This window comes from Glandiceps talaboti, chromosome 3 (assembly GCF_964340395.1).
Source record: "Glandiceps talaboti chromosome 3, keGlaTala1.1, whole genome shotgun sequence".
In the NCBI taxonomy this organism is placed as follows: Eukaryota; Metazoa; Hemichordata; class Enteropneusta; family Spengelidae; genus Glandiceps; species Glandiceps talaboti.
This window is the reverse complement of record NC_135551.1, coordinates 4,847,410-4,864,462: the sequence shown is the minus strand read 5'-3', so window position 1 is coordinate 4,864,462 and position 17,053 is coordinate 4,847,410. Positions and strand designations below refer to the sequence as shown.

Here is a 17,053-nt window from a genome sequence, read left to right as displayed (position 1 = left end):
ATATCAAAATAAGTTCAAGCTTACCACAATAGAATTCATCATTCCTACAGTCGTCATGACCATCACATACAAGGATTCCGGGCAAACAGTGGCTATAAGAATGATAATAATATTCACAATAGAAACTATCTGGTAGACTGCAATCTGAAAAGAATGTAAAGAATAATACGTAAGATGTAAGGATGGTGCCATACTCGATGTCTTACCATACACATACGGACACACAAGATGCTTAGTCAGTTGTTGAATTATGTTCTTGAATTAGTTTAAACTGATAAAGTTCAGTTGTGCTATAGGGATGGCAAAGTGTCTGTCTGTCTGTCTATGTATGTGAGTGTGCGTGTGTGTGTGTGTGTGTGTGTGTGTGTGTGTGCGTCTCTGCGTGTCTGTGTCTGTGTGTGTGACGTGTATGTGTGTGTGTGTGTGTGTGCGTGTGTGTGTGTGTGTGTGTAAACAACTTAAAGTCAAACACCACTGGACCGATTGCCATGATATTGGTGGGTTTATTACATTGGTTGTCTAGTTGGGAAATTGTTCAGATCAACCTGGTCTCACCACCGATGTGTGACTTGGGTAAAAACATGGGTTTAGATTAAGAATTATTCATGACATGGTGAGCCCATAAGTGATATGCAAATTAGGTATAACAATGCGTATTTTTGGTCAAACATCTTTAATTCCAAAACTACTGAGCAGATTAGCCTGAAATTTATTGGGGGCGTTCTTAGGGGTGTTTAGATTAAGAATTCTTCATAACATGATGATGCCCCATCAGTGATATGCAAATTAGGTCTAAAAATATGTATTTTTTGTCAACAATATATAGTTCCAAAACTACTAAGCAGATTGGGCTGAAAGTTAATGGGGATGCATCTGGGGATGTGTAGATAAAGCTGTATTTATAACATGATGATCCCATCAGCGACATGCAAATTAGGTCTAAAAATTTTGATCAAAAACTTGTATTTTGGAACTGCATGGTGAATGGATTGAAACTTGGTAGGGATGTATTATTCTGCAGTTATTGTTGAAAACATTTCGACACAATTAGCCCTAACATCCATGACCATGCCCTTAGCAATAATGAAATGACGACACATATTACAAAGATAACATTAGGGATGGGTAGGTAAGTGACTAAAGATTCCAAATATTTATCCAAATATTCCTAGCAACAAGATCATGTCCATAGCATCAGCCAAATACAGTTGTGCTACAACGCTATTGGTGCTATTTTTTACTTTAGAAATATTACTTACACACGTTTTAATTGTAATTGGTTAAATTGTGAGCTCCATTCTATTAAGAGATCAATTGCTGCATGCATCCTTTATTTAACACTATTATCCTATATATATGTTGATTTTATACATACCACATATAGTTTCATCACTCCAATCTCCACAACTATTGGCTCCATCACACACATAATAGCGATCTATACAATGACCATTATCACATTGGAAGTCGTACCCATTCCAGCAACCTTTTTTTTAAAAGAGCAAAGAAATATGATGGAAAGCCTTGTGTGTAAATTGTCCTGGATGGTTAAATCCTAAAGGAATGAATTTGAATCATTTATTCTAGTGTTATATCATTGTCTCTTTTAGTTCGTGAAGAATCATGATTTATTGCCACAGAGAATACATGCAGTAGTTTAAATGGCTATATTGTATTTTTCGACTGAACAACTTTTGGTTACTACCTTCAACACAAACGTATAGGGTTTCAAACTTTTAAGTCAAATTGATAGGTCTTATTCATAAAAGAACATACACGGTTCAAATTTCTCAAACTGATACAGCTATCACTATGTTTACGTACCACCGAATTGTCTCCGCTGTAATGATGCTGTTTCTACAGAAACCTGGGAAAAAATAAATATATATGCAAATATGTTGTGTACAATCGTATTATATTCAGCTGTTTCAGAGCCGTATAAATATCAATAATATAAAGAGGTGTATCGATGTTTTCCGGTTCTGACACGATCATTCTATCCCCCTGGTTTATGAGCATTTCCTAAACCACCAGTCTCTAATACCCAATCTATAGTTGCTATCCTACATTTCCTAAACCACCAGTCTCTAATACCCAATCTATAGTTGCTATCCTACATTTTGACATCAGAGACAAAATGACTTTGATTATAAATGATTATATTTGAGTAGCAATCCCTTAATCTCTAGATCCAATCACAATCCCTTAATCTCTAGATTCAATTAATAATTCACCGTAACCTAGTTTATGAATTATGCGAACATACTATTGGCAAACACTTTGTAGAAATACATGGAAATATGTACCTGTTGTTGTTCATATCGGTCACGTGATCGTCTCCCATCTGTATGTCTTTGTTCTCGGCGCAATTCCTTCTTGGACATCGGCTACAAGGAAATGACAAGTGTATATAAATTATTGGTATTCATAACAAGACAAAATGGCATAAAGAGATAATTTGACAGTATCCGGATTTGTATCAAAATTAATTGTAGCAAGATTATGATATTAATTTCTGGTAGATCTTAACATACAATTATGCCTTGTTTCAGGTACATTCTTTCGTTGTGATTCACAGTGAATAGTAATCCGAACGCAGCCTTCCTGGGTTACATCAGATCTTCTTTATCATTATTTCTAATTGTTTATTTCTTAATATTACATACGTTTTTGTCTTGTTTATATCCACGTCTGTCGTCATTCCTGTCAATCATTATATTACCTCTTCGCTGATCTCTAAGGTCATGTATTTTGGGAGAACGTCGACCATTTGATAGCATGGCTTCCCAGTTTTCTTTCTGGACAATTGGAGAAAAATGAAGATTGTGACAATATACACAAACATTATCGATAGTCACAGACACAGTATTCTTAGGATAAATGTATATATATTAGGTTTCTCTTGATGAATAGTTTTGATATTAAGAACTGCCAATCGACTTAAATTTCAAAGTAAAACAGAATGCATAGAAATGATTATCTAAAAATGACCAGCAAACACATACGATGTAAATGTATGGAAATATAATAGATTGGCGATTTGTCTTGATAATAAAATGTTGGACGCCCAAATTTCTTTGATAAATTCAAAAGGACCAGGAACAAAACTTTCATTTAGCAAACCTTGTGATGATTCATGCTATTACATATAGTTACTTACATGCTTGAAATGGCCAGCTTTTCCTTGACTTCTACTAGTTGGATTTTTATTACCTTCGTCTCTTGATCTATCATGACCTTTTTGTAGCAGTCTTTCAATAAATGGTACCTGTATTAAAGTGCAATGAAAATAACGTTTGTATGCTATGTAGCATATTCTAAGCACCTCCTAATTTTATTATTTAATTCAGTTTAAAACGGATGATTCTTTTAAAGACTTTTCCTGTAACTGTGTGTATTCAAATTGGACAAAGCAATAATTCCAACCAAAATGATGTTTCCTTTGTATAGAAATATCACACCGTGTTAATTGTTTGCATAAATGTTTTAAAGCAAAAGTCATCCTAACTCGAACATTTCTGAAAATGAAATTTATTTATTTATTTATTTTTTCAAAATAAATTTCACTCACAAACCACTCAATGTGTATACCATGTAACAGGATACTTTTGAGAATAAATTAACCATAAATACGCGAAGCAATAAAAATATTTAAAACGATACATGATTACGACAATACATAAACGATGAACTACAAATATAAAAGCCTAACGACCCTGCATTACATATACGCATTCACTCACCCCGTTGTCATGGGAATTACTATGTCTATGTCCAAGTCTGTCGCTCGGTTTCTTATCGTTTTCTAGACCCCTATGTTTACTACCCGCATGGTATTGATCATCTGATACCGATTTCTCTTTAAGTTGTTCCTGCAAAACAGTGCACATACAAATTAGAAATATAGAAATATCACAAACATCTATATGGATCAGGGATTAAGCCCGGATGTTGACTAATGTATGAGACAGACAGACAGACAGACAGACAGACAGACAGACAGACAGACAGACAGACAGACAGACAGGCAGACAGACAGACAGAGAGGGGGGAGATGAGCGCGACTGTATATGTAAGGTTACTATAGGAAGCTATTTGAGACTAGCTAGAAGTCTTCAAGTGAAGTGATTACACTGTTTCATTCAATATTTGTCAATATATATCGGTATAGTTTTCGATACATCAAAATTTAACAAATATATATAAATTTCAAGATGTCTCCGGTTACTCAATAAATTCGTGCTATCAGAAAATGCTTACTTGGCCGAAGAGATTTTTTTAATCAACACAGTACAGTCATGCTTCTTTCAGAAGCATTTCAGTAAAAAGAAATTTGCTCTTAGTTTATCTTACATTCTATTTACTTACATCTTTGTCTCTTTGATATCCGTGTCTGTCACTCTCTCTGTCACTCGGTTTGTATTCTCTTAAGGGACCCCTGTGAAAATTGTTCCTTCCAAGTTGGCGATCATCAGGATTTCGTCCGTATGGTACCTGTATCACGAAATAGGAATTGTTAGATGGGGCAGGTCGATACATGATTTCAACTGTTATTGGACAACATTGAACTTAAATTGAATTTGTGCCAAGGTTAGAAATTTACGATGTTGATGTATCACGTGGTAACCATTTTAAAGACAGTAACATGACAACCAAGTTACAATAATACACGTTGAATTATCAATTATCAATCATCAATGCTAAAAGTTGAAATTTCCACATTGCAACTGTTAAATGGTATCATTCAGCGTCAAATGTCGTCGCATGAGGACACCTGAGAGTTTGCAGTCGAAAACTCCCAATATATCAAAATGTGCTATTATTTTGCGCCATATTTTGTTTATTGTTCTTAAACACCGTTTCTACAATTTGAAGTCAAGAATGATCAATAATGTACAATGTATACCCACCTGTCGATTTCCCATGCGGTCTCGCCAATTATTGATGTTCAGAGATTCGTAGCCCTTATCCCATAGTTTGTCTGCAATGTTCTGTAAATGATAATCAAAAGTCATAAACATACTTACATGGAAATGGCTTGTTTGCTGCCTGGTCGACTGGACGACTGACTGACGGACGGACGGACGGACTTAGAGTAATGATTGATGGATAGATGGATGGGAATGATGGTGGGTGGGAGGATGGATGGATGGATGGATGTGTGAATGACTGAACGAATGATTGATCTGTTGGTCGGTCGGTCGATCGATTAATTTATTGATTGATTCTTGATAACCAGCCACTTGTTTTCATTATAATTACATTGACTGTTTGTATACGAAAGTCTTTGTACAGTCTACGTTTTCGCTCTGATTTTCTTACAGTAAGGAAGTGTGAAACGTTACAAATATGTGTAGCACATATAAACATAAAATTAATTTGTTTCACTGGAGCAACCGACGACAGTTGTCAGGTATACTCTTAGCAGTTTGGTAGGTATTCTAACTAGTTTGTAATCGCTTACCATACCATCAAGATAGGCCATCAACATGTGGTCATGATACTATCAGGGTGTTTTGAGCTACATACCTATCTGTTAAGTAAGTTTGAGTATGTCAATAAGGCCAGTTTGTATGTATGGCAATCGATTTCCCTTAGTTCTACAGTTAGGAAATGCACACAATTTACGGTTAAACAAATTGTATAGCTCCTCTCCCCCACCCCTCTCTCTCTCTCTCTCTCTCTCTCTCTCTCTCTCTCTCTCTCTCTCTCTCTCTCTCTCTCTCTCTCTCTCTCTCTCTCTCTCTCTCTCTCTCTCTCTCTCTCTCTCTCTCTCTCTCTCTCTCTCTCTCTCTCTCTCTCAAAGAATGTTACCCGCCAAATGAAACTCCATAATTATTTTCGCCACCCTTTCTGTCATCCACACTGCAGTGAAGATGCCACATGCATAAGGAGATGTCTCATAATGAGCTCTTGCCTATACAGGGAGGTACTTTCCAGCAGACCTTGCATACTTGATTTGAGAGACAGACATTATCACCGTGATTGTTACTGATTGGGAGGAGACACCTCCAATATTAATGGTGAAAACGTTTATGAAAATAAGACACGGGGGTCATTTAGAGGCATAAGTCGCAAAATGTAGTACAAAAATACCAGAATTGATACAATTATACTATGCAGTACATATTATCATGTTATGAAGTGTATTTTTGTGGCAAAACTGAAAGATATTTTGAAGTTTAATTTGGTTCCAAAAAAAAACACAAATAAGAATAAACATTTCAAGTACCCCTTTTCAGATTTATCAGAATTTGGATGACCCACTGACTTCTCGAATAGTTTTCGTCTGAGATGACAACATTAATTTATTAAATGATCATTAATTGTCAAATAATAACTAATTACAGGCAGCTGGAAGAACAATGGCGTGATCACATTGTTTAGTATAGTTTTTATATTTTGTCAATATAATTTGCATTGAATCAAGGTAACAACACTTAATTACATCATCCACTCATTTGAGTATTGTATAATTTATGTTTATAAGGATTTAAAGTTGAAATACAAGTATGGATTCACTTTATAAGGGATCGAGCTGAAGGCAACAACTAGGCTTAGACGAGGAGCTTCGATCTGCTCCTTGGCTACTTCTAAAATGATCCAAGTCAACCATGAACATTGTGTGGTGTTTGCTAGCTAATTCCCTAAGTCCAAGTGATCCCGAGTACAAAGTTGCTATATGATACATGATCTTCAGCTTAATGTGAAGATCAGAAAGTATCATTGATCGAGAATTAACGTTAACAAAGAGGATCGACCCATTTTTACACCGGAGATGACCCTCTTTTGTAACACTGGTGGACGAACTGGCCTTGAACAAGGACCATTGTGTGCGTAGTGATCGTGACACGAAGTATAAACGTTAAGAAGACGAAAAATAAGCTTAGTGACAGAATAGGCAATTACAAAAGGAGAGATTTTGTCTGAAAGCGAGGAATTGTGAAAAAAAAACACGCGGGTCGACCAGCTGACATGCGATTGGTATAGCATAATTGTATGTTCGATTCACTTTGTCAACGAACGTTTTTTTCTTATCAGAACTATTTCAGTGATGCTGCATTACATCTCAACGGTCGCGTAAAAGCAAGAAAAATACTAATGACACATTATATATGAAGAAAATTTTAATTTAAGAATAATTATATTATTACAAATATTGTCACCGAACAAAGTTTCAAAGTTTTAACGAATAGCTTAATGTTCACAAGATATCGGACTCTGATGCAGAACGAAGCAGTTTGCACGTGTGAAGTACATGTTTAAGACTTTTGATGGACAAAGAACTAAAATACGGTAGTAAAGTCTTTTCAAGGATTTACCTTTATTTTTATTCCTCGAATTCCTTTTTGGTCTTCCATTAAATAAATAAATAAATAAATAAATACATAAATTCCTATTCGTGAGCAGCGATTTTGTTACTGTGTATGCAAAGCTAATCATGACAGAGAAATGTCTAAGAAATAATAATTGTATGTTCGATTCATTTTGACGACGAACGTTTTTTTCTTATCAGAACTATTTTAGTGATGCTGTTTTACATCTCAGCGGTCGCGTACAAGCAAGAAAAATACTGACAGATTACCTATGAAGAAAATTTTAGTTTAATAATAATCAAATTATTACAAAGTTTGTCACCGAACAACGTTTCAATTACCTTATTTTGTCCCCTTGTCTAAAAATAGGTTAAATTCATATCCAAATTTGAGTCACGAGACAAATAGTTTAACCATGACTCTTATCGATTGACTGACGACGAGAAAACTAGGCGTAAGTTGACATATGATAAATGTAAAAATAATTTCGTTAACTTGTCACAGAATACATTAATGTGAGTGTATGGCTTTGGTGTTTACATTAAGTTAGAATTTCGCTGAAGATCTCATTTTATGTTAATTATCAAAAACAAACTTCATCATCGATATCGTTTACTTGCATCCATTCAATATAAAAGACACTGTGACGCCATTGACTAATAATTGAAACCCACGCATTAATGTTTACATTTTCTTAAAGTAAGAGTGTGTATAATAGAGGTGAGAAAGAAAGTGAGTTCAAAAGAGTTTTTGGGAGGTAAACTGGCGAAACATTTGTATATTGTATATATGTCTTTTGAGCTAGTCTTGAGTGTTCATACGTTCTCGGTACGTTTGAACGTAGCGTGCGATGTGAGGACGTTCGCTACAATATTTGTGTAGAGTGGAGAATAGCGACAGTGTTACAATAGGCTTGCTTAATTATTCGTCAAACAGATAGCAAAGACATTTTTATTTTTAGACCTTCCAACACGCCATTGACCACTTGCTTGCCTTGTTGACATGTGTTGTATCCCCAGTGCTTGAGCAGGAATAAACACAGTTGCTTCAACCGTTGCGAAGTTTATGTAAGTTGATCATGATGTATGTAAAAAAAACTATCATTTCATAAATATATGAAATATCACAAAACTGCGTTAACTTTTCTGTCTATAAAATCACTATACACGTGGGTCGATAAAAACTGCCACTCCTCCGGTAAGAGAACATTTAATGTCTGCCAAATGTTGACCAGTAGTGTCTGCGTCTGAAGTTAGGTAATAACGTTCTCGGGGAACCGCATGTGTAGCGCCAACAACGGCCGGAACATCCTTAGTCGTGGGTACGTTTACCTCACTTCGTTTCCTCGATATCGACACTTGTGGGTCGAAAATGTTAAAAGTGTGTTAAATTGGTAACTATTTATTCAACAGCAAAGCCAAACTCTATCTTTCAACTGTTGACGCATGTATTTAGCAGCCAAATAAAAGTTCGTTGATTGTATATGTGAACGCTGGTGGCGCCCTTCAGAGTTCCGCCGTATATAGCACAGGTGCAGTTGCGCAATAATCGTTTGGGTGACTCAGTATAAGTTCCCGCGCCATCTATGGCACGAATCGTTCATATAAAACTAGTTCCTATGTGTGTGTGACTCAATTGATTCCAGTATCAAATATGTACATTATACTCTGGCTCATAAACTTATCAATAGTTATGTTATTTCAACACAATGACATCAATATATATTACTACGTTATTATTCGTCACACGTCATTAGCAGGAGGTAATTTGTCATTCTCTTTGAAAACAAATTTGACATCAACACCTGTGCAGTTTTGACAATAAGTGGTTGTTGCAATCTTTTCAATGGCAACAGCTACGTAAATTAATTCTGTTTAGAATCAGGTAGCCTGCGGGGGGGGGGCAGGGTGGCAGCTGCCCCCTAGAGATTTTCGGGGGGGAAACAAGAAAAAAGCGACTTTTTGAATACATAGCGATGTTATTAAAATCGTTATTTACGTGATAATTCCTTGCATGCGCGATTTAAATTGATGGTTCACTAAAGACAAAAGTGACTGTACACTGACTCCTCGCTAATATGTATCTTATATCTTTATTGTACGCTGGCTTAACTTTGAATAAAATTATGTCCAGTTAAAAATTGTAACTTTTTGCTGCATAGCAAATTAAAAATTCGTAACTTTAGAAATGCTATGTGCGGGAAAGTACAAAAGAAGTTCACATGCACTGTGCATTTTCCGCGAGTAACAGTAGTCTTGAAAGCTCCTTCATTTGAAGATAGCAAGTCGCAATAGTGTCAGAGTGAAACTCAAAAAAAAAAAAAAAAAAAAAAAAAAAGACGGAAAAAGTCGTTCAACGTGAGGTCGCCTGTTGTATGCAGTGACTCCCAAGATGCACTTGATCTCATTTACATCTTGTTCCTTATATTAAAACATTTACTGATAAAACGGCAGACCTCTTTTTGGAATATTTGGTGGCCCTGAAAACTATTAAACGCAATTTAAGATCCACTCTTTAAAGATCCACTTTCAATAATTGTGTTCGACGTTGTCTTTGGTTAAAATGTTGTTTGATATAATTATCTCATTGCACTGACACTAGCGTTATTCCGCAATTCATTTTGAAGCGACCACTTGCTATGGAAGGAATGGCCCTGAATTTGTAAACAGAGCTGTACCTTCAACATCAAAATCCAAACTTCAATTATTTCCAGTATAATGATAATGACAAGGAGAATTCACTGATTTCACCTTGGGTTCCAACATAGAGGAGGGCCATAAAAGTGTTGGGAGTAGGGTAAAGAAAATGATTATTGTGTTGTGTTACTTATTTGAGAAAGCACCATCCATTTTTTATTTTAAAAGTTTGAGGTTTTTTTACTTTGAATGTGATATCTTTTCGGTAACTACTTTGAAAGATGTGACATTAGGCGAGAAAAAATGAAAAAGCTGTTCAACCTACCCATATATTATTTTGGTGATGGGCAATATATCCTCATATCATGCGGGCTTCGCATTTGTGTCACAATTAAGGATATTTCTTTATATTTTCTGAATAGTACATGTAACAATATACATTTGAGTCTATTCCAAATTATATAATATTTTATACAGTGGTTTACTTGGCTGTGCTGATGCATACAAGCTTAAATTGAGATTAAATTAAGGTATTGTATATCCAATGTGCACTAAAAAGAATTGAGCAAAGGTTTACGACCATGGGAGTCATGGGGCCATCAAAGTATGAAAGTCTTGAAATGTTTTAGTCTTTATTCGGGATTTTTTGGAACCAAATTAAACTTCAGGAGAAGTCATTTACCAAGTGCACATCCGCAAAATATCTTTCAGCTTTGCCACAACAAAATACACTTCCAGATAATATGTTATGTATAGCATAATTGTTTGAATTCTGGTATTTTATTACCATATTCACGTATTGAAATACTTTAAATTATGTCTATGGTTTGATATTTTATGCCTCTAAATGGCCTCCTACACTGTCTTATTTTCATTTGTTCACCTTTGGAGTTGTCTCTCCAATCAGTAGCAATCAAGGTGATAATTGTCTTTCTCCCAAAACAAGATGGATGGTGTCTGGCTAAGTACCTCCCTGTATACGTTAGAGCTAATTAGAGACATCTCCGTATGCGTGCGAAATCCACATCCTGTGGAAAGTAATCTCATTCAGAGTATTATTGTTGTTGGCTATCACTGTTATTTTAATGTATCATATTGTACCACGTAATTTCATATCTCCACTTTAGTGTAGGTAACAGAAGGGGTGGCTAAAATAATGCTTGAGTTTCATTTGGTGGGGCTTAACTTTTTTTGAGAAGAGATGGTGAGAGGAACTACAACATTTATTTAACCGTGAATTGTGTACATTTCCTAACTGTAGCTATGCAGACAAATTGTAAGAGATAGTATCAAGATGATTGAAATAGTTTGTTATCATTATATATAGTTTGTTTTATCCTTGTCAAGTATTGTGAAATAATGAAATTCTACCTACCTACCCAAATGTGATGGGTTAGGTTACCCCTTGACCAGCATGTTTTATTTTTTCTAGCCTTACATACGATATTTAATTGCGTATGCTAAAATATATATTAAGTAAATTATATGCACATTTATGTAAATTAGCCACTTTTCTAAATTGTAAATGCATGATTGCACCTAGACAAAGTTCTGCCCCCCCCCCCCCTGGCAATTTGGTCAGGCTACGGCCCTGGTTAAATCGTATATATTTAATCAGTAGCCATTACTGTAGTGAATTATTCGTTAAAAGGTTACCTATTGTGACCACGCCATGTCGATGTCGTGTCGTGTCGTGTCGTTAATGGGTCATTATTTACAAGTTTTGTACGAAGTAAACTGTAAGTGTATATTTTATCCTGTAGTTTGTAAACTTTGTATAATGGACACATTATCAATACATACAGGTTGTCAGATTGGTACATCATATACACAGGAATTAATGATAAAAAACACACTTGGTATTTTTATTAATATTTGGTAAGGATATATGGGGTTTTTTGCACGGAATTAGTTTACATGTTTCAGAAAAGGGGTCATATCACGCGACAAATAATGATACTCTACAGCATGTGATAGAAATTTTCAATCATGATCGATTTGTCATAATAATGTTTTGATTTGCTCGGATACAATTAATAATATGATAACCTTTCTCTTCAGTTAACATGTCTTCACTTTTATCCATACTTTACTTAGATTCAAATTGGAGTGAGTTTATAAATGTTCGTACAGATAGGGTTCATTTCTATAAGTTTGGAGTTGTTCTGCAGTTCTTGGTGTTGTCTTGTAGTCGCATAATGACGATATTTTTCAGAACGAATCCTAAAATCAGCACTTCCGGTTACCACAACATTTTCACTTTCCACACAAACATTAATCTTTCGTACGAAACACCGTGAGGTCGCTATATCTACAAAGCGTATTACCTACTTATGCTCCAACTTTCAACTGAGTAAAGTTTTAATGAATATCTTTGCTTACGTAAGTTATAAAAAAATGACCGAGTTGAAGCCAGTGTAGGAATTGACGAGGTGATTAATGCATACATTTTAGACCTCTGAAATCATCCATTATTTCATTGTGTATTTGCAAGACTGGATGATAAATAGGAACTGTGATCGTGGAGGAATGAAGGACATTCGTAATATTCATCCAATTACCACTCACGCCATCACAGTCTTCCAACTATGGTGATAAGAGACTGGACATGCGCAGTTTCTTTGGACTGGTGTTGGTTTTAGTACACAAAGGTCTCTAACCGCCTCTTTGCAAATTCCAAACCAGGATGGCCCCCACTGTATCATTGATACTAAATTCACTATAACACCCCCACCACCAAACAAACACCCGCACCACACCACAACACGACACCACACCACCTAATTGCCCCATTTCAATATTGTGTGACTCCAGTTAGGTAAATTATATCAATGCCGGTAAAGCTAATTTCATCCAACATCAAATGTGTTCATTATTTATGCCATAATATTGAACAAAATGATTGATGTATAGAGACTAGAATTTAAACAAATTGCACAGAAACCATTATAAGAATTGCATATACATATGTCACTTTATTAATTACACTTATTACTATGTTATTATTCCATATCCTGCCAAACATCATTAGTAGCACGTAATTTTCAATTTCTTTGAATACAATTTTGACATCAACACCTGTACTGTTTGGACAAAAGTCGTCATATTATAAGCTAGATTTTCTACATGGTGACAGTTCTAGGTGAATTAATTCTGCAAAGAATCAGATTAAATTGTATTTAATTCAATCATTAATAGTGAGTAATCCTTTAAGTCTACACACCGTTCACAAGTTTTTTTATGAAGTCAAAAATGGAATATGGAACAGCACTATGGTAATGGAACTATCGTTATTTCAAACCTACATGGTTACATTTCTACCGTCTGAGTAGTTGGGTAGTGTATATATACGTACCTGTCATTTGCCACTCTGTAAGCCCTCAAACTTATTACACACGTATACTAGTATTGAGATCATTCGGCAAAGATATATGTTTAATGTGGAATTGTTTCACTTATGCCTGAAAGGGGTCATATTACGTATAGAAAAATAATATTCTGTAACATACGATATTTTATTTCCGATCGGATTGATAGGAAAATCTCGTTGGACTTGCCCTTTAAGGCCTAAAATATTGTGTGGTTCTGACTACGCTCAATTTTAGAATAAGTGGGGTAGGTAGATTTTTTTCCATGTGTGAGTGTCTAGTTGAAGTAGTTATGTTTTCCATTGTTTTCCAATAGATCTCTGTGGTATTGGTATCTTTCAATCAGATGTACAGCCGTTACAGATTGGAAGAACATTTTCATTTTTAAGGTGATGTTAGTTTTCGTTTAGGGTCGGCCGTGAAAATCTAGGTTGGATCGACCGGGTAACCGGAACCAAACAATGTTTTTTAGGCCTAATCAGTTCCTTTCACTGTATACTTTAGCATGTTGGCCAGCACGTGTTTTGTCAAAGATATGACTTTTGGTGTTTGATAAAATAGTACTTGTGACAGCCGTTCTGCAGTTGATTTCCTTAAATTTCATACTCAATTTACTAAGATTGAAATATCAACTTTTGAACAAGACAACACGGAAATCTGACGATTCATTATGGGGACCTTGTAAATTTGGAATGTGGAGTCTATAAATTCGTGTACAGGTAAAGTTATTTCTGTTGTTTGGAATTGTTCGTACTGCAGGCCGAAAACATCCACAAACAGTGATCAGCAAACTACAAACTCAGTACAAAGTTCTTCATATTTCCTTGATCGACTGTTCCTTGGTATGATTGATTATTCATGGATCATTTTGTGAAGTGTCGTTTTGTCATCAATTTTCACAATTTCCCTTATCTTTAATTCATTTTTAGTCTGTGAATTTCATATGACAACACGTTTCACTGTTCAGATTAATACTGGGAAAGATTTTGTAACATGTCTAAGAGTAAAAAACACTAAACATTAGTACATTTCTCGTTTTTCACTTGGTCAATCGCAATAAGTTGTTAATGCACCATGCTGTCCAAACTCATTCGGACGATACGAACACCTTGGATGATTTTAATTGAAATGGAAATGGCAGAATAGTAAGAATCGACGAGTCGTCCACTATTTTCGGACCCCTGAAATCTCTATCAACATCTATGTACAGGCTATGACTGGATGTCAAATAGAGAAATAAAACTTCTCATCATGATGGAATTAAGGACCAGCAACCGCACCAACAATCTTTTGTATTTGCCACTTCCACATTGTCGTCGGTTTACTCAGTCATTTAGTTTTGAAAGCTCCAAACTTTGGAACAATTCACCTTATATTATCAGTATTACAAACTTAACTTGTTTCAAACAAATCTTTAAATTCATACTTGTTTGATTCTCTTTAACCTTTTACATTGTCTGTGATTTTACTTCTGTTTTTATCATCATATTTTTTATTGTTAAAGTATGTTGACACAAATTATTCAGTATCAAATATACTCATTATTTATGTCACTTTGTTGTACTCATGAAGTTATTTCTGATTTGTGTCATTAAATGTATGGAAACATTCAGTGTGAATTTCATACATATACACGTTAATTAATTACACTTATAACTATGTTATTATTCCATATCTTGTCAAACATCATTAGTAGCACGTAATTTGTTAATCTCTTTGAATACAAATTTGACATCAACACCCGTATTGTTGGTAATTTTATTGCAAACTAGATTTACGATGGTAACAGTTCTAAATAAAATAACTCTGTTTAAATTGTATGCACTGAATCCTGGATTTCATGCAATAGTGGATCATTGCATTAATCAGTAATCCGTTAAGTCAGTATCCTAATATTACCTATTATGACTTATGTCCACAGCTCGTTTACAAGTGGGTGCTTTTGTTTAGTTTTGGTGTTTTTTTGTAAATGTAAAAAAAAAACTTGTATGATTCTATTCGGTATTTATGAAAACATACTATCTTTAACATGTTAAACTCTCTCAACTGAGTAGTTTAGCGATTTACATGTCCCTGTTATTTGTATCTGTGTAACATATATACCTTCAGAGCTCATTTATATCACGTTGGTAAATTTCGTTACTGTGGACACTTAGCTGGACTTGACCAACAGGTAAATATAAAACGCCAGCACTAAGACTGAATACTTGACAAAATACGACATCCTTTGCTGAGCAAGTAGTCCGGGGGCTGACGGCATTCGATCGATATTTGAGATTAATGAAGTTGACTATGATAGCCGCGTTAATAAGTTTGTCGGTGAAACAGATTGACATTTATATTTACAGAAAACGGTTGCAAACGGTTACAAAAAGTACCTTTAGAAATTGGAAATTAAAGTATTACAAGTTTGCACAATATGGCCAATACTGACATAAGCTTAGTACACGCAAGTAAGGATTGTCGGTGGCAGAGTGGTTAAACCATTTGCCTTTTACCACTGCGGTCGGAATTCGAAACCATTCAGGGCTTGATTATATTTACAACGCTCTATGTAATTAAGAAGAGTGTCGTTCAGTGATTCTACCAAATAACGCAGGTTTTTCCCGGGTACTTCGGTTTCCGCCTGCATTAACACTGAACCCATGGGTTGTGGCTCTCACGGGACTTCAATTGGGAGACAAGTGTTTATATACATAATAAAGAACTATCCAGTATAAAGAAAGCTTATTATTTCCCAAGGAACTTTAGCGATAGAGCTCCTATATTTAACACTGATGGGTGTAATTTGAAAATATTAATCAATCTACATAGTGTACAATTGACTTTGACGAACTCTTTGGCGCAAATGTTTATGTTAAACTTTAGTAGTCGTTGAACAAATTCTGCGTTTTCTAATACCCTGCCTTAAACATGGCTAGCTGCTAAATTTGTTTGGCAACATGCAACATTATCTCGGGTCTTATTCATGTTTTGCACAAACATCTGAGGACGTTGGATTTTAGTCAAAGCACAAGCACTAGCTAGAAAAATAATGATAGTGGTAGATACAAAGACTTACTGGTCGATAGTGTACGCTTTGAGAGATAAGTTATGGAGGAAAAATGAAATAAATTGGCATTTTACGGTACAGAAAGCAGTCGACATCTAGATTCCACTCCAACACATTTTAGGTAAAGTCGAACGGTTGAGCAATTTATGTGAAAGTGGGGATAATTAATTGTCGCCAAGTCTGATTGCCATGGAAATATACAAGTATGGCTATAAACACGACTGAAAATGGGTGATTGATTCCTACTGGTTGATACTCTTCATATACAGTTTGCACGTATAAGGGAAAAAACAGAGTATTCTTTTTTTTCTTTTTTGCGTAGTCGAAATCCAGGTATCACATCGGCGATTTTCCAGGGTAAAATCCGACGTTGGGGCAATTGTTCAACATATTATGCAAATTTTGCAATAATTAATCATCTCTGTAATGCTATGTAACACCACAGTCTCACAAAACATACCTTTAGAAATTGAAAATTAAGTAATTAAAAAATGGGTTACTTTTATTAAGTTCTGAATAGAACCATAGACCCTAATGTAGGGTCTATAAAAGAACACATGGTCAATATATTAGAATAATACTTGCAAATAGCCTTTTCAAAGAAATTAGCTTCTCTATACCACAGATGGGTGTAGTTTGAAAATTACGATAATTCTAAATGTGTCGTTAAATATTTGTCAA

At 35.1% G+C, this 17,053-nt stretch overlaps 1 protein-coding gene across 1 annotated transcript in view; it reads right to left on the bottom strand.

The window, feature by feature from the left end:
• The window catches only part of LOC144432706 (uncharacterized), a 47,949-nt gene that overhangs the window by 22,201 nt on the left and 8,695 nt on the right, over window positions 1–17,053 (bottom strand). Inside the window, exons 3-11 of the mRNA XM_078120973.1 lie at window positions 4,911–4,991; window positions 4,369–4,494; window positions 3,744–3,872; window positions 3,161–3,268; window positions 2,667–2,798; window positions 2,307–2,387; window positions 1,825–1,867; window positions 1,376–1,486; window positions 25–144 (exon numbers count right to left, since the gene is read on the bottom strand). Coding sequence (XP_077977099.1) covers window positions 25–144; window positions 1,376–1,486; window positions 1,825–1,867; window positions 2,307–2,387; window positions 2,667–2,798; window positions 3,161–3,268; window positions 3,744–3,872; window positions 4,369–4,494; window positions 4,911–4,991 — 931 coding nt within the window. The remainder of the gene's footprint in view (window positions 1–24; window positions 145–1,375; window positions 1,487–1,824; window positions 1,868–2,306; window positions 2,388–2,666; window positions 2,799–3,160; window positions 3,269–3,743; window positions 3,873–4,368; window positions 4,495–4,910; window positions 4,992–17,053) is intronic.